At 31.5% G+C, this 17,872-nt stretch overlaps 2 protein-coding genes across 3 annotated transcripts; one reads left to right on the top strand and one right to left on the bottom strand.

Moving 5' to 3' along the window:
• The first annotated feature begins 808 nt into the window (after positions 1-808).
• LOC110603928 (trafficking protein particle complex subunit 11) lies at positions 809-7,650 on the top strand. 2 transcript variants are annotated; one of them, XM_021741937.2, is made up of 9 exons: positions 809-1,218; positions 1,294-1,352; positions 1,411-1,546; positions 1,638-1,761; positions 2,170-2,250; positions 2,389-2,730; positions 3,973-4,139; positions 4,218-5,056; positions 5,744-7,650. In XM_021741937.2, exons 1-9 carry the CDS (start codon positions 863-865, stop codon positions 7,225-7,227), a joined length of 3,588 nt encoding a protein of 1,195 aa, XP_021597629.1. In that variant the 5' UTR covers positions 809-862; the 3' UTR covers positions 7,228-7,650. The 2 variants fall into 2 exon arrangements, with proteins under 2 accessions (XP_021597629.1, XP_021597637.1); XM_021741945.2 differs by having other exon boundaries at positions 810-1,218; positions 1,432-1,546.
• A 2,057-nt stretch (positions 7,651-9,707) lies between these two features.
• Positions 9,708-14,360, bottom strand: LOC110609768 (WD repeat-containing protein 55). The gene is made up of 15 exons (XM_021749562.2): positions 14,150-14,360; positions 14,024-14,059; positions 13,855-13,919; positions 13,607-13,694; positions 13,454-13,526; positions 13,239-13,345; positions 12,252-12,294; positions 12,106-12,162; positions 11,675-11,751; positions 11,480-11,528; positions 11,340-11,386; positions 11,177-11,250; positions 10,902-10,957; positions 10,638-10,758; positions 9,708-9,944 (listed from the first exon to the last, which is right to left on the bottom strand). Exons 1-15 carry the CDS (start codon positions 14,242-14,244, stop codon positions 9,883-9,885), a joined length of 1,050 nt encoding a protein of 349 aa, XP_021605254.1. The 5' UTR covers positions 14,245-14,360; the 3' UTR covers positions 9,708-9,882.
• Between the last annotated feature and the right edge of the window lie 3,512 nt (positions 14,361-17,872).

Genomic DNA, 17,872 nt, shown 5'->3' with positions numbered 1-17,872 from the left:
GAAGGTTGTGCACTGGCAAAAAAACGGAGACTGAAAGTGAAAATCTAAAGAAAAGCGGAAAACTAGAGAAATTTTGCCTCTCTAAATAGAAAGATTTACGTGACTAGATTCACTTGAAAGACTTTCATAGCTAACTAGCAAAGTTGGGGTGGTATGTAACTATAAAAAGTAGGACATTTATAATTACAATAAAAATATAGGGACTTCGTTGTAATTCATCAAACATAAAAACAGCAAAAGGCTTATTTTTGTCTCAAATTAGAGGTCAAATTATTAAAATAGATGAAATATGTAAACATAAAAGTTTAATGACTTGCTATGAGTATCAGTTAATACTTTACAACGATAAAAAAATATTATTTAATTACTATAATATAAAAAAAATTTTAATTAAATTTTTAATTTTAAAAAATAAAAATATTGCATTTATAGATTTAATCTGAATAAATAATCTCTCAATTTTTAATTTTCTCATTTCAAATAAAAATATTTTAAATATTTTAAAAAATTTATTGATTAATTTTTTATATTTTAATTATTAAATATTAAAAAATTAAAATATTTTTAATATAATGATTAATTAATATAATTTTAATAAAATTAAAAAATTAATTAATTTAATTTTTTAAATTATATGATTTAATAATTAAAAAATAATAAAAATAATAATTAATAAATATTTTAAATTTTATTTTTTAAAATTAAAGATTAATTAATGACTAATTAATGAATTTTTTTATATAAAATAAAAATTAAATAGTAAATTTCTTTTGTGAAAAAAAAAAATAGCGCTGCAGCTAAGGAATGTGCACTAGCGTTTAAAAGATCATGATTCTCGTGCGTTTTGGATCCAATTGAGGAAATGGAAGATTATCCGGAGGAGTTACGGACTCCGCCGGTCGGCCTGATAGCGTTGGTGGGATGTCCGGAGCACCACTCCCTCATCACCACCCATCTCCTCTCTGAGCAGCCCCCAAGCAACACTCTCGCCTTGCCTGACATCGCTAAGATCTCTCTCCTCTTGTCCTCCGCTGATAAGAGCTCTCTTCCGCCTCCCGATCCATCCTCGAGTCCTACCGCCGGGATTCTTAAGAGGGATTGGCTTCACAAGCACCGCACTAGGGTTCCCGCTGTCGTCGCCGCTCTGTTTATTTCCGACCATGTTTCTGGGGATCCCGCACAGTGGCTTCAGCTCTGCTCTGACCTTGAAAACCTTAAGTACTCATTCGCCTCCTCTTCCTTGATTTTCTAATTGTTTGACCTAAATTTTTCACTCCCTTTGTTTATGCACAGAGCTGTGATTCGTCCAAAGAACATTAAATTAGCTGTGGTTGTGGTGCACTCTTCTTCTGGTAGCTAAACTTGAACCCTGCCCAACTTAATTCTACTGTAACCTGCAACTATTAAAAGAATGGGGATTTCCAAATGCAGATGATATCAGTGAAGATCGAATGATTGCACTTCGTAAGCGTGCCGAATTGGATTCCAAATACCTCGTCGTCTTCAACCCTGCCGATTCTTCACAGCTTGAACAATCTCTCAATAAGTATTTTATGTCTCCTTTATGCATGTTTTATCTGAACATTTCCCTGTGAATCTTTGTATTAATGACTTAGTGCTGAGCATCTATTGTGCAGGCTGGGCAGCACATTTGCTGAATTAGCAAACACATATTACAGAGATGAAGGGCGGAGAATTAAAACTCGTGTTGAAAGGAAGAGCTTCAATTCTATTGAGTTGAACATTCGCTATTGCTTCAAAGTAAGTCATTTAGCTTTATTCACTTAAGCGAATTTAAAATATGCCCATTCCTTGCATAAGTATTGATGAAATCAAACATGCTACGTTTTGACTTCAATTGTACAGTGTTATCTGCCAAGTGCATAAAAGTGTTTATGAATTCATGAGGCACGATTGGATGAAGCTCTTCTTAAAACTGAATGCACTATTAACAGTACTGACTTGTCTGCTTGTCCTGCTGGTTATACATGATGAGATTGAAAACCTTCAATTCAGTGATGAACTAAGCTTGCTATTTGTTGTTTGTTTTGTGATTTTGTATTATTCTCGGACCATCTCACTTCAGAAACCCAACAACTCAATCTTTGCAACATAGTAGAAAATTTAGCTCTATTCTATGCTCTCATTTCTTGTGATATAAAATGCTAGGTTGCTGTATCCGCGGAGTTTCGGAGAGACTGGGTTGAAGCTTTGAGGTTTTATGAGGATGCATACTATACACTGAGGGAGGTATTTTCACACGCTCATGGTGCTAATTGTATTCTATTTTTGTACTAATTTACTGTCACCTTTTTTCCCCATAATATTGCTGCTCAATGTTGCAGAGGCAATCACTTCTGAATTTCTTAGACTTGAGTTTTTATGCAGATGATTGGGACTGCAAATAGGTTGCCAGTGATTCAGCGATTGATTGAGATAAAAACTGTTGCTGAGCAACTTCACTTTAAAATATCAACCTTGTTATTACATGGTGGAAAAGTAATAGAAGCTGTCACATGGTTCCACCAACATTTTGCTTCTTACAGGAAGCTTTTAGGTCCGGCTGAAGCTATATTTCTTCACTGGGAATGGGTGAGCAGACAGTTTTTGGTATTTGCTGAATTGCTGGAGACTAGTTCGAAAACGATCCATAGCAATTCTAGTCCAGCTTTGGGAACTAGTGAAAGGTCTTTGACTGAGTGGAAATTTCAGCCAGCTTATTACTACCAGGTGAGGAACTTAGTACAACCTTCCTGGAATTTTGACTCTTTAATATGCTTTAGGCAGAATGATGCGATCAGTTACTGTGCTTTCCAGATGTAAAATTTTCCAGACCTTGTTTTCATTCTTTTTTTTTTCAAAGAAAAAGAAAGGAGAAACAGGAAAGCTGATAACATGGTTGAATAAGAAGTCAGGATATGTTAGCATCTGATTGCTCATACTCATTCTGAATCATTATTGAATGACTTGCCATATTATAGAATTTGACAAGTGCTTAGATGTCAATTGATCAACGTGACCTTTTCACTATAAATGAAAACTGTAGATGATGATGTTACAATCTATTACTTGATCTACAACACAAGAGAGCCACAAAGAGAAAGAAAGCATGCACGTTAATATTTGATTTGCTGCCCTGTTACCTTGTGCCAGTTGCAAATGTTAGGCATACAATCCATGTAAGACTTGTTAGGAACGAGTTTCATGGCTGTTATTTTCTTTTTCTGTGTCCCAATCTAAGAAGCATGACTTAGCTTTTCCTGAGTTTTGTAATAAGTAGCTTTTTTAATGAGAGCAAGTCATTGCTTTTTTTTTTTTTCCCATGGATACTCTTGCAGGGCCTTGATCAATCTTGCAACTGGGTTGAGCTGTTGATCAATAAATAAGATTGCCATGCTGTCTATCAGAAAGTCTATAAAAGCATTTCATGATCATGTTTTCTGCTAGTTTTAGCTTTGTCCTTGTGTATGCATCTTCTCTACATTATTGTCTTTATCTATTTCTATACGTTTGCTGCCATATTCTCTTAATCGATCATTTTAGATTATGTCATCTTATTTGTACGTTGGTGAGTCTTTGCAATTTCTCCAATAGAAGCTTTTACCAATTGTAATTACCTGGTAGATTTTCTGAAAATGTCTACGCTGTGAAAAGAGTGATAGGCAAGGTATTTATATGTTCATCTGTCCAGGTTTACATGCCAATTGTAATTCCCTGGTAGACTTTCTGCAGATTTCTCAAACTGTGAAAAGAGTGATGGGCAAGGTATTAACTATTAATATGCTCATCTGGCCAGGTTTACATCATTGCTAGATAGAATCTGGTTGCACAACTCAGACTAATAGAATGAAATGCCATATAACTATGTTCAATTAATTTGTCTTGCTGTTTTTTTGGAAAATTTGAAATTTATGCTTTTGATCTTGTTATGCTTGTTAACCTGCTGAATTGCCATATTGGGTTTTGAAACAGTTAGCTGGTCACTACCTGAAAGAGAAGAGAACATCGTTTGAACTTGCACTGTCAATGTTGCAAAATGCTGATGAGATTGACGGCAGTGCTGAATCTGTAACGCCTGCAATTTATGTGGGTCAGTTTGCTCGATTACTTGAGCAAGGGGATGCATTTGTCATGCAACCGTGAGTCTTGACTCATTCACATCCTAAATTAGCTTTATCTGTTTGCTAATGCAAGTTATTTTTCCTCTGACTTTGCAGTCTTACTGATGAAGAGTACACCCGTTATGCTATTGCTGAAGCCAAAAGATTTCAAGATTCCTTTGAAATCATTGCTCTTCTAAAAAGATCTTATGAATCATACACCAATCTCAAAGCTCAGAGGATGGCTTCTCGTTGTGGGTTTCAGATGGCTCAAGAATATTTTGCAATGGGTGATCTCAATAATGCAAAACAACTGCTTGATGTTATTGCAGCTCTATATAGAAAAGAGGGATGGGTCACTTTATTGTGGGAGGTCTTGGGTTTTCTGCGAGAGTGCTCAAGGAAACGTGGTATAGTGAAGGAATTTATAGAGTACTCTCTTGAAATGGCTGCATTACCAGTATCACCTTGTACAGGAGTCCAATCGTTCAGAACAAAGGAATGTGGTCCAGCTGGTCCTGCAAGTCTTGCTCAGAGAGAAAATATACACAATGAGGTTTTTCAGCTTGTCAGTGGAGAAATAGGGGCGGTATCAGTTGGAGATAGTACTGATCTCAAAGTAAACAGAGATAGTCCTCTGCATCTTGAGATTGATCTTGTCAGTCCCCTTAGAATGGCGCTTCTTGCTTCAGTTGCTTTTCACGAACAGATAATTAAGCCTGGTGTACCTGCCTTGATTACTCTGTCACTCCTATCACAATTGCCTCTGACTGTTGACTTGGATCAATTGGAAGTGCAGTTTAATCAATCAGAATGCAACTTCATCATCATAAATTCCCAAAAACCTCCATCTGCAGAAATTTCCACTAGCCAACAAGGTCGTCATGTTGAAAGTGCTCCTTCTCTGGCTCTTGTTACAAACAAGTGGCTGCGGTTGACATATGAAATTAAATCGGGTCAGTTAATTTTGATGTGATCTTAAATGTTCTCTTTTCTTATAATTTCCTTTTTGATATGCAGAAAAAACATTTTATAAGACAATTGACCAGTGGTTTCACTTCAGTAAGTTCTTGCATTGGATGGTATACAAGCATGATCCACAACCTTAAAATCTGATTCTGATATTAAGTGTCGTCATCTATTGCATTATGTGCAATATATCAATTTGGCCTTGACAATCTGCTGATGTAACTCTTGTGCATCTGAGTTGTGGACATGATTCTGATTTTACAACAAATTTTAACCCAGAACCATTAACTTCCACATTAAGTTTGAGCATGTGCACCAACTGTTAGGCATTTGAGTTTTGTGTGTCTGTGCTTGAAGGAGAGGGAGAAAGAGGAGGCTACGTCTTTTTTGCACATGAATAGCCAGTATTCTCTTGAAATGAAATAGATCTGTACTCATAGAGCTTATCTTTCCTATCTGTAAGTATTGTTCATTTTTCTATGAAATCTGTAATTTCCCAAACTGTTCATCTAGCAATTTGACTGGGTTGATTTTTGACACCTCTTTTGTCTAATTGACTTAAAGTTTCTGTTGTGGCATTGCTTATTGTTGAAATTGTTCCCAACTGTCAATAAATTCTTTATAGTACAGTTTATATGATCCTAATCTGACAATGTAAGTGTTTGACTATTCAGAACAGAGTGGGAAGCTGGAATGCATATATGTTATTGCAAAAATGGGACCCCACTTCACAATTTGCTGCAGAGCTGAAAGTCCTGCTTCAATGGATGATTTACCTCTTTGGAAGTTTGAAGACCGTGTAGAGACTTTTCCTACTAAGGATCCTGTTCTTGCATTCTCTGGTCAGAAGCTTGCCCAGGTTGAAGAACCAGACCCACAAGTGGATCTCGTTTTAGGTGCTACTGGACCTGCACTGGTTGGAGAGTGCTTTGTTGTACCTGTTACTGTGGCCTCCAAGGGTCATGACATCTTTTCTGGCGAGTTGAAAATCAATCTAGTGGATGTAAGGGGTGGTGGGTTGTTTAGTCCAAGGGAAGCAGAACCATTCTCTATGGATAACCATCATGTTGAGCTCCTTGGTGTTAATGGGCCAGAAGGAGAAGATGAATCTACAGGAGGATATGATAAAATCAAGAAAATTCAGCAGTCCTTTGGTTTGGTGTCTCTTCCAATTATGAAAGATGGAGAATCATGGTCCTGCAAACTGGAAATTAAGTGGCATCGACCCAAACCAATTATGCTTTTTGTCTCATTGAGCTATTTTCCTGATAGCAACGAAATGACTTCACAAAAAATCCATGTCCATAAGAACTTGCAAATTGAAGGAAAGAGTGCTGTTCTAATCAGCCATCACTTTATGCTTCCATTCCGGCAGGATCCGCTGTTGCTCTCAAAGCTCAAGCCAGCCTCTAGTTCTGATCAAGGAACGTCACTGCCTCTGAATGAAACAAGTATAGTGCTTGCTAGTGCCAAAAACTGCAGTGAGGTGCCATTGCAGTTACAGTCCATGTCAATTGAGATGGATGATGATGTAGAAAGGTCATTTACCTTGCAACCCAGCAGTGAGGATCTTTTAGGCCCTGCCTACCTTGTTCCCGGAGAAGAGTTCAAAAAGGTTTTCACCATCATTCCTGAGGTTGAATCATCAAATCTCAACCTAGGTTCAGTGTCTCTGAGATGGAGGAGAAATTTGCAAAATAAAGATCGATCTAGTTCAGCTGCAGAAGCATGGGTTTTGACTAGACATAAACTTCCTGATGTAAACGTGGAGTTGTCCCCGTTGGTTTTGACTGTGGATTGTCCTCCTTATGCTATTCTTGGAGATCCCTTCACATACTCGGTTAAAATTCGAAATCAAACACAGTTGCTTCAAGAGGTGAAGTTCTCATTGGCAGATGCACAAAGCTTTGTGTTATCTGGCTCGCACAGTGATACAGTATTTGTTCTTCCAAAGTCGGAGCATGTCCTTGGTTACAAGATTGTGCCGCTTGCTTCAGGCTTGCAACAGTTGCCCCGAGTGACAGTGACATCTGTGAGATATTCAGCTGTGTTTCAACTATCAAATGCTGCATCCACTGTTTTCGTCTTTCCCACTAAACCCCATTTTAAGACTGCTGATGTGGGAGACAAAGGGATAGAATCTGTTGTAGCCGAGTAGTATTGAAATGTGTAAAGGTCATGTTTTTCAGAGTTCTTTCAGTTCAATCATCAAATGGCATGCAATTGCTAATGGGGGTTTGATTGCTGCAGCCTATGTATGGACGAGTAGAAGAAGATTGCACGTCACCTGGATTGGACTTGTGAAAACAAGTATGGTCAGAAGGAATCTTCCAAAGATGAGTTTAGGATTCCAAAGCATTTTAAAGGAATATACTGAGACATGCCAGGTTTGTGATGATGGTGGTTTTAAGATCTGTGCGTGAATGGACCTGAGGTTGCAGTTAATCATCATGGCATCCCTAACTCGGAATGAAGATGCTATCACCTGTAATTTTAAACAGTTTTAGATAAACTTGTTTTCATTTTCTTTGTGAGATTTCAATTTACAGATTCTTTCTTCAAAGATTGCATGTTAATCCCACTGTTGACTTCATTTTTAGGCAGAAAAAAAAAAAAAAAAAAAAAAAAACCTTAATAAAACATAATTATTTTCCACTCTCTGGTTGCTGTGAACTGTTTTATTTTTAATTTTTAATTCTTAATTTTTAAATAATAAAGATAAATCTTCGTAATTATAATCTAATAACAATTTAAAATTTAATAAATAGTGAAATTGAAAAAAAAATAACAATGACTTGTAATATAGTTTCTAAATTTTTATTTAATTTATAAAGTAACTTTTTAAAACAAATATTTTTATATTAATTCTGCACTTATTTATCATTATTAATTAAAATCATGTTCTTTTATCAAATACATTATTTTCATTTCTTCTTAATAATTAAAAAATTGTGAACATTAATTTTAACTTAAATTTAAATATTTTAACATTTATTTAAAATATTAAATAATAAAATACTTCAATTACTTTATTGATAGTATTTAGAACTTTTTAGCTCATACGCAATTTTCAATAGCATGAAACATAAACATTTAATAATTTTTTTTTATGTATAATAAGTATTTATATAGCAAACATAAAATATGCTTATTTTTTAAATATGAAATATAAATAAAATAATTATCTCATTAATCCAACAAAACTTTAAATATTATATTATAATGGGATAATATCGATAAGAATTTCAAATTTTACTTTTTTTTTCTATAACGGTATTCTTAATTTTTTTTTTTATAAAAATACTCATACTAATGATGTTTTTATAATTGTACCTATTATTTATATTCCAGTTAAAAACAAATAAAAAAAAATTCTTTTTAGCATGAAAATATTCAAACAAAAAATAATTCTTATTTAAGTAATATTTAATCATAAAAATATATATAGAGATTGAAAAAAAGTATTTTTTTTTTATGTTAAACGTCTAACACCTAACTTAAATAATAGAGATAGGTGAAACAACTCAATATGAAAATGCATCCATGACTGTAACAGAAAGTAATGGTTAAGCCATCAAATTCGATGGAGCAAATAATTTCATACCGAGAATTTTGCACTAACACCAAGTGTCACGTATATAAATCTATAAATACATGCAAATAGTCAATTTGCAAAAACAAATGGAGAAAATATTTCAACTAATATTAATGCTGCTGGAATTAATAATCATCCGTTTATAATTTAAGACATTACTTTTAAAGACTATATAAAATAAAAAAATTATTATTACTATTACTCTATTTAGGATTTTTTTTATTAATTTGAAGATTGCTTATACTAAAATAATTGTCTATTAATTTTTAATAATAATATAAACGAAGGATGCAATTGTAAAAATATAATTGGAATAGGATATTTTTATAAAAAGAATTAAAAATATTATAAAAAAAATACAAAATTGTGATTTTCATGGATATTTTTCCTATTAAAGTTCATCTATAAAATTTTCAAATTAGATTTTAATCATTCTAATTGTAAGTAAATTTTAAAACATAATAATAATAATAATTTTATCATTCAAGATTCAAAATTTTGATTATAAATAAAATTTAAGGCAAATATTTAAATCTTCTTATTCAAAACCCCAAGTTGCTATTCATTCTTTGAAGCGGAGAAAAGGAGTATATGATGAAGTCAGCAGAGGTATGGATGATCGCTCACAATGGAAAATTTTAACATTTTCTAACATTATATCAATCGTTTCTTGCATTAATTTTGTTTATTTTCTAGTTTTCTAATTAATAAACAAAATTTTTATGCTTGAAAATAAATCGGTATCACTTAATAGAGTTCCAATGGATCCCTACATTAGCAAATATGGTTGCTGAGCTAAAATGTTTGTTTTCGACTCTCTGCCTTATACGTGAATCTATCTCCTCCCCTCCTGCAAATTTCTTCGTTATAATGCATGGCCCATGCAGCTAATAAAAAAACCTGCATATTTTATTATTAATTAAAATGAGAAATTAGAGTTATTGAGCTTTTTTTTTTTTAAAAAAAATGCGATATAAAAAGAAATTACACATATATGTGTATATATATGCATAATAATCTTTTCCCTGGACATCTGAGACTAATTTATGCATCAACGCTATACCAGCATTTGCAATAATAAATAGTTGTATGTAAACATTTCCACATAGAAAAGAAATTTGCTATGCGATCAAAGTAGCCTTCTTTGGCTTCTTTCAAGCCCTCAATTTAAAAAAAATAAAAATTATAAAACTGCAGAAAGGTAATTCCAGCATCCTCCTACAACTCAGCAAAAAAATTACTAGCACTGCCGTTGGTTTGCGCATTTTTTCTCTTGCTCCCTGAAATGAAAGCTTTAAAAACGTCAAAAACCAATGCAGCAAATAACTGAATTATATTTTCAACAATTTGCAATCACCAAACAAGCACATTCCTTGAAATGGATGCTAAACAGGCAGTTCAAAACAAAACTCCCCAGTCCCACTTGAAGATGTACCGAGTACCAAACTCCTCTATCACAAGCATATTCAAGTGCCTTTATAAATCAAGGTGATTCATTTTTATAGCAGGATGTGACTTCTATGAGACATCAAATGTTAAGTCCATAATTGAACAGATACTCCTACTTCTGCATAATTTACTAGGTAAGCTGAGTTTTTGCATCTCCTTTTAAAAGAAATCTTGTGAAGTACCAAGTAATCAGAAGATAGGTCACCACCCTTCAAACATATAGCTTTTTGCCATCCATATTCTCTTTCTAGCACTAGAAAGGGATAGGGTATCTGATAAATCTTTTTCAAGGGAATAATTTGGCTCAATCCTTTTCCAGCAGTTTATCACGTAATGATTATCAAATAAAATGGATTAAACTTTTATACCCAATTAGTGTTTGAAGAAAGCAACTAATTGCACCAGCATGCACCAAATAAGAATAGCTATTCTAACAAGATTGCTTTAAGTTTTATAATTCACATTTATGCCTCGGAAAAGCCAAAGGATGGTTGTGTATTCCAATAAAGTAAACCTCAACATACCTTTTTTAGATCTTGGAGGATTAGTATCAACATCCATCTCATCACTATCACTCTCAGTTACATCATCTTGATCCTTTTGAGTATCTCCAGTATTTTGCAATAAATCATCCAAATCCCAAAGCTGAATGAACACAAACATAAGGGTTGTCTTAGAGTACTTGACAAAGAAATAAAGCTAGAAGAAATGTTTGTGGATTTGGGTTTGAAAGCTTGCGTATGTATCTATCCCTGCATATGAGAGAGAGGGAGAGAGATTCCACAGACCTTCAACATTTGATCATGCGAAATGCTGCCAAGAAATTTTCTGTCATGAGAAAAAGCTGCAGGACCCGGGAAAAAAATCTCAAAACAAAATTTTTTGAATAGTTAAGAAGCAAAAAAGGACAGAAGACAAAAAGATAGTAATTTGAGGAGAAAATAGAACTGGCAATTGATGATTCATCAATGCATGCCAGACCTATATGCTCCAAAACACAAATTCTGTTAGAGGCAAATCATGCCAATCAAAAAAATCCTCTTAAGGGAAGAGGCATTAGTACCAAGGCGCTCAATAGGATACTCTGAATGCTCTGCAAGTGGTTGGATGATTCTGTTGGGTAATATGCCTACCAGACTGAAACATTTTAAGAAAAAAATCAGAAAAGGGAAGTATGAAGTGTGATTCAGAAATTGGATAACGCCTCAAATTCTGAAAAATCTCACCTGATAAGTCCATTCTCGGATCCCGTGATGATCCTATCTTCATCAAGCTAAAACAAAAAAGTTCACATGTTCCATAAACACATCCTGGATGGTTAAAATACCAAAGAAAGCTAAAATAAATATAAAAGTCACCTACTGACCTTCAACAAAGTATCAATCGAGTTTGGTGAGAGACCAGTAAAGCGATCACTGGAAATAAAAATGTATATATATTCAGGACAGTCCAAGAAGCAAGAAATCAGTGTGTTTCAACTGAAACTCCTCATGTGAAGGAAATTAATATTTTCAAATGTTATTTTAGCTGCCTAATATTCATTTTTGTTCAATAAGAATACCTGCAATCTTTGAAAAAACCCCATGAGTACAATAAGAGGGTTCCGTTTTGTGATCCACAAATAACCTTGCGACCATTCTGACCACAAGAAGTTACAAATTAGAATAATTGAAGAAAAAAATCATGGCCATTCGCCTTTACAGTGATTTTTATCATATAATGTTAGAATGGATCTATATACACTATAATGCTGCCAAAGGGTAAAATCAGTAATGAATAAAAAATATATGAGTAGGTCTACTAAGCATCAAGAGTGAATAATAAATGTCCATCTCATCCTTCCCTTCCTATGTCATAAATGAGTAATTAAAAGAGGCACAAGAAAAAAAAATACAAAAACTTGTACACATGCGCCCCAAAAGGCAAAATTACGCTTTCTTGCAGCTGAAGGACTTGAAAAGCACAGCATCTGAAGTATAACATAAATGATACCTTCATAATAGCAACAGACAGTAACTCTTCTTCAGAAAACTCAGATCGTGTTTGGACCTGTCATTAATACATAACAAATCAATCACATTGCAAAACTCTCTGAAAATTCCCCAAAACATATTATTTGGTCACAAAGAACAACTTACTTTATTGCTTCGAAGGTTGCAAACTGAGAGAGTCCCATCACCACTATAACATGCAGTATAAAATGAAAAAAAGGCAGCATTAGCCACAAGTCCACAGACCCTCAAAGAATTTTTTACCTACCTCCATGAATTATGCTCCTTAAATCTCAACCTTCTCCTATTAAGGATTCATTTATCTGCAGAAAATATTTGCTAGAAAAATATTTTCCATGTTGTCTAGTATTTGGGATGCACAAGAAAATCAATCAATAGAAAATAATTTCCTGGTCAAAAGGGAAAATTAAACTATTTTCATGGGAAAAAAATGCTTTCTCGAAGAAGAAGCTATTTTCTGGACTTTAAAAATCTTATTAACACCGCGGTATTTTCTATAAACAAATTTTATTAACACTTTATTTTTCAATATTGCAACCAAACAAGCAAATAAGTAATTTTCTTGAAAAGCAATTTCCTTGGAAATATTTTCCATATGCATGTTATTTTTGTGAAACAAATAGAGCCTAAGTGTTACTCTACCATTCTATATATATTAATCTCACCAAAAAAAAAAATTGCTTCTGACTTCTGAATGCGAAGTTTGCCACAAAATCAACTAAAATCTGGCACCAAAAATGACCAAAGCACATCCTCATAGCAGAAACCTCACATTGAAAAATCAAAACTCTTCAAATTCTCTGTGTTCAAATCAAAAGACAGACGCTTACATTTGTACCAATTTCCTAAACTAATCCATAGATTGACGTTTTGCTCTTGTAAAAGAGCCCATCACTATTTCCTATTCTAATTCAATTGACTATTCATGGAATAGTGCGAATGCTATTGGTAATTTTTTTTTCTTTTGATTTTCAAAATAATATAAGTATACTATATAAAGTCTTGTTATGACAACCCCAAATCCTCTCAGCATCTTAACGGCACTAAAAAGATAACAAAAATATCTTTATAACACTAAAAGAAACATAAATTTAGTTGTAGTATTGAACATACCTTGTTCCTAGGAGTTTCATAGAATCAGATTCAAAAGTCATATCTGAAACATAATCTTCATGGGCATTGAAAGAATTACAACAAGAACGCTGCCTGGTATCCCACACCTGCAATAAGGAAAAGTATTTACGAGGAAATCCAGGATTCTCACCAACAAATGCAGAGCTAAAACGGGGGAATTTTTTTAAAAAATAATAATAAAAAAAAAAAGCAACCTTAACACATCCTTGATCATCCCCAGTTGCAATTGTTGACTCATTGAGGTTTATCAAACTATAAACAGCATCCCTGCACAACAACACATTAGCATAAACTAACTAGAGAAAAATGCAAAGCTTAAGATATGAGAAACATAAACAGAAGCCTACTCATGAGCATTTTCAACACGTGCAATTGGCGATCCAGTTTCTATATCCGTTGCTAGAATAGAGCGATCACTTGAGGCAGTCAAGATTGCTGAACAAATGCACACACTCAGAAAGCACAGCTAACAGTACCAGCAACCACAACAGATTAAAAATAATTTAAGAAAAAAAAAACCTATAATTTAAGAAAAAAATTTAAAAAAAAATTAAGTAAAGCCGCACAGTACTATAGTAACAAAAGATTGCGATACCCTGTCCACCGTTTATGAACCTAACGGCTCTACAGGAGTCGCTATGTGCTTGAACCTCCAATAACCTTCAATAAAAGTTCCCAATTTTAGGCTTTTTTTTTTAAAAAAAAAACAGAACTGGGTTAGCAGTAGAAGGAAGAATTTTTGTTATAAGATGAACTAGAAGTACCTCTTTTGTGACAGTGAATCAGCAGTATACCGATATCTGTAAGGGAATAAAAATTGAAATATATATGAAAGGAAACTAATATAGAGAAAAAAAGAAGAGTGATAAGAAGGAAAAGGGAAGACTAACAGGTGAAGGTGGCCGGTGATGAGAGCAGCAGCCACCATGTGATCGTGAGGATGGAAATCCATGCCAAAGGGAATTTTCTCTAAATCTATCTCCATCTCTCTTGCCTTCTCTGCTCTTCTGAAATTGTATTTTCTTTCCTCTAATCTATTCTGCTAAAAACGCTCCAAAACCTTTCTTCTATGTCGAATGGCCAAGCGGTCAGTTTTAGCGGGTATTGCTACTCATATAGCAGAAGTAAATAGGAAATTAGGGCTGCCTATTCGGTTTTTGGACCGAATCGGATTATCTGTTTGACTTGTCGACCGGGTCTGGTTTTTCGAGGATAATTAAGATAAATTACATTTTAACTTTTATATTTTAATATAATTAATAAATTTATTTTTATATTTCTAAAATTAAACGTCTAAATTCTTATATAATGGATTTGTTCAAATTAAATATTTTTTATTTATAATTTCATTAATTAATTAATTAAAATAAAAATAAATATTTTAAATACTTAAAACATTATCACAAACACTTATAAAGAGTTTTATATTATATCAATTATACTTTTATTTTTAAATTTTAATATAATTGATGAATTAATTTTTATATTTTTAAAATTAAATTTTTAAATCATTGTATATTTAATTCGTTTATAATTATAATTTTTACATCCATTATAAATATTAATTCAAAAATAGTGGATAATTAAATTTTTTCTGAAAGTACGATTTCTTTTTAAAATACTATTTATAAAAATTTATAATCTATTTAAAAATTACTTAATATCACTTAAAAATAATTAAAGTTATAAATATTTTTTAAAAATTTTAAAGTTATAAATATTAAAATATTTTAATTAATGAAAATTAAATAATAAAAAGTCTTTAAAATTAATTTAATGAAATATTATAGATAAAAATTAATAAGAATTTAAGTATTTTTTTAAATATAAATGAATCATCAAAATATTTAAATTATAATAGATAATCACTGATTATGGAGAGATTTACGTGTATAATTTTTTAAATATAGAAATCGGTCTATTAATTAAGCTAAAAGTTAAGAATTTAAGTACACTTTATTTATTTAACAATGATAATAAAAATATTTTCATATTTTTAATGATAAAAATAAATAAAGAGAGTTCTAGTTTAGATAAAAATAAATGGAGAGACTTTTAATTTAGATGAGCTGATTGAAAAGAAATTTAAGTGTTTGATTTTAAAAAATATATAAATTAATTTATTAATTATATTAAAATTTAAAAATTAAAGTATAACGTATCCTAATAATTAATTATTCTTTCTGAAATTCAACATAAGAGGTTAAAAAATAAAAACATAAGATTTCAGCTGACTGAGGTTTGGTTGCTGCTCTAGTAGTAACGTCGAGGATGGTTACTTTGTTCCTCTCGGCTAGGCCCGTTTGTGCTTCCCTTGCTTGGTTGTTTTTCGCCTAACTGTTACATGTTTTGGGTATATTTGGTTTGTGGTAGTGAGGATGGGTGGTGCACTTTTGTCTGCTATTACTCTTCTCACAGTGGTGGTACGATGCGTTTATTGGTGGTGGGACTTGCGAGTGTGCTATGGTATGCTGGTGGTAGTGCTATTGCATGCATGAGATGAATGATGCTTTTTCAAATGTTGCTTCCTTAGCCTCACCTAGGCCGAGTGGGTCGGTTTAGGCTGAAGTATCATGGGTTTTGACTTTGTGTTTTGTAATATCGTGGACTTGGTTTGTAACTTTTAGCTTTGTGTATGTTTAATCATTTATGGCTCACGAGAATAGATCAGATTCAAATTTCAGAACGACTCCAAGTAAAGCTGTTCGTCAATTCAGATGTGGACCACCAAATATTCAGCGGATTGGGTCACATTTGAGTTCAGAGACCCGACATGATGATAAATGAATTGATCCAGTTTTTTTTAAATCATTTTTCGTATGCGTACTGAATAAAATTAATTGACCGCCTAATGTAGATAAGGAAACTAATATTTCTGCACGTACGGACCTGTCTGACAGGAATGAACATCACTGTCGTAGAAAAACCGTTAGACATCACTAGCAAGTAAGAGAAAGTGCACGTACGGACCTGTCTGACAGGAATGAACATCACTGTCGTAGAAAAACCGTTAGGCATCAATGCAAAGGATTTTCATAATTAAAAAATTATATTTTAAAAAATATAATTCTTATAAATTATAATAGTGATGTAATTAAATAAAATTTTAAATAAATTATTCAATTAATTTAATTTTAAATATTTATACTATTTAATTATTATAATTAACGGTTTTATGTGTTAAACTACCAAGCGCATCTGTATGCCCTTGGTTTATATTTCACCCACTGTAGGTTTCTTGGTAATTTTTTATCATCTATTGATCGGCATAGTTAAAAAGGGCAACTTCAGTCTTTAAATATTAAGTGTTAGTATAGACGAATACCTGTACTATGCACATTTATAATATAATTTTTTAATTTAATATTTTATTTCAATTATTTTTTATATTTTAATTTTTTCACTATTTAAATAATATTATTTTTTATTAATGTAATTATTATTCAATATTTTTCATTAATACTTTATTACCTTATATGATAATAACTTAGTACTTAATATATTAACGATTAATTTTTCTTTTTTTTTTTTTTAAACGGAGAGTGGGGATTGAATCTGAGATCTCTCATATTTACTCAGATCTATCTACTACCAGACTAAGCCTGTGAGTGCAATTAATTTTTCTATTTATTTTGTCCAAATATTTAATACTTTTTAAATTAAATATTTATATCAAACTTTATATATTATTCGAGCATACAAATTTTAATATAAAAATTCTCAAGTGTGTTTTTATATAAAATTAAATTTATAAGTTTCTATATATAAACACATTATATTTATAAGGACATAAAATGAAATACTCATATTATGCATAACAAGATTGTATATTTTCATTTGGATATATTCTGAAATTTATTTTATTTTCTAAATAATTAAAATAAATTCTTATTTAAACTTTTTTCTAATTTGATTAATTGTGTTAAATTATAAATTTATAATACTCTCTAATTCAATAAAATTATAAAATGGAACGGTTTTAAAATTTAATTTATTAATTTAATAAATTTTTATAAAATTAATAATATTTTTATAATTATTAATTAGTCACTAATAAATAATATTCACTTATTCATCTATTAATTTTTAAAAAATATATTAAAATATTATTAATATTTTAAAATTTAAATTGATTAATTTTTATTAATTTTAACCATTAATTATTTTACTAATTAATTATTATAATTTTAAAAAATTCATTAATTATATTCACTAATTATTTTACTAATTAGTCATTATAATTTTAAAAAATTCATTAATTATACTCACAGATTTAATCTAATGGTAAATACATATTAATAAGTCTGAGAGATCTCACGTTTTACTTTTTAATTTTCGATCTCATTTTAAAAAAATTCTTTAATTAATCTTTTAATTTTTATAAAAAATCTATTAATTACTCATTTAATTTTATAAAAAATCTATTATGATTAACTTTGAAAATTAATTTATTTTATGTACTTAAATTATTTAAAAACATTTTATTATGATCAACTTTGAAAATTTACACGTGTATACATTTTTAAAAGAATTCAAAATCTGTCATTCCATGTGAAAGGAAAGAAAAAAGTTTTAAGGGTACAAAATAGAATAAAGATTTTTTTTTGGGTCCA

Source organism: Manihot esculenta, chromosome 2 (genome assembly GCF_001659605.2).
Source record: "Manihot esculenta cultivar AM560-2 chromosome 2, M.esculenta_v8, whole genome shotgun sequence".
In the NCBI taxonomy this organism is placed as follows: Eukaryota; Viridiplantae; Streptophyta; class Magnoliopsida; order Malpighiales; family Euphorbiaceae; genus Manihot; species Manihot esculenta.
The sequence above is the reverse complement of the archived record's forward strand: the minus strand, read 5'-3'. Positions and strand labels throughout refer to the sequence as shown.

Coding starts and splice junctions, on each gene's coding strand:
- LOC110603928 (XM_021741937.2), top strand. CDS start 863: ATGGAAGATTATCCGGAGGAGTTACGGACTCCGCCGGTCGGCCTGATA. Junction 1,353..1,410: donor TGTGGTGCACTCTTCTTCTG/GTAGCTAAACTT, acceptor AACTATTAAAAG/AATGGGGATTTCCAAATGCA. Junction 2,251..2,388: donor CATACTATACACTGAGGGAG/GTATTTTCACAC, acceptor GTTTTTATGCAG/ATGATTGGGACTGCAAATAG.
- LOC110609768 (XM_021749562.2), bottom strand. CDS start 14,244: ATGGAGATAGATTTAGAGAAAATTCCCTTTGGCATGGATTTCCATCCT. Junction 13,695..13,854: donor GTTCATAAACGGTGGACAGG/GTATCGCAATCT, acceptor GCATTTGTTCAG/CAATCTTGACTGCCTCAAGT. Junction 11,529..11,674: donor GGTTTTTTCAAAGATTGCAG/GTATTCTTATTG, acceptor TTTTATTTCCAG/TGATCGCTTTACTGGTCTCT.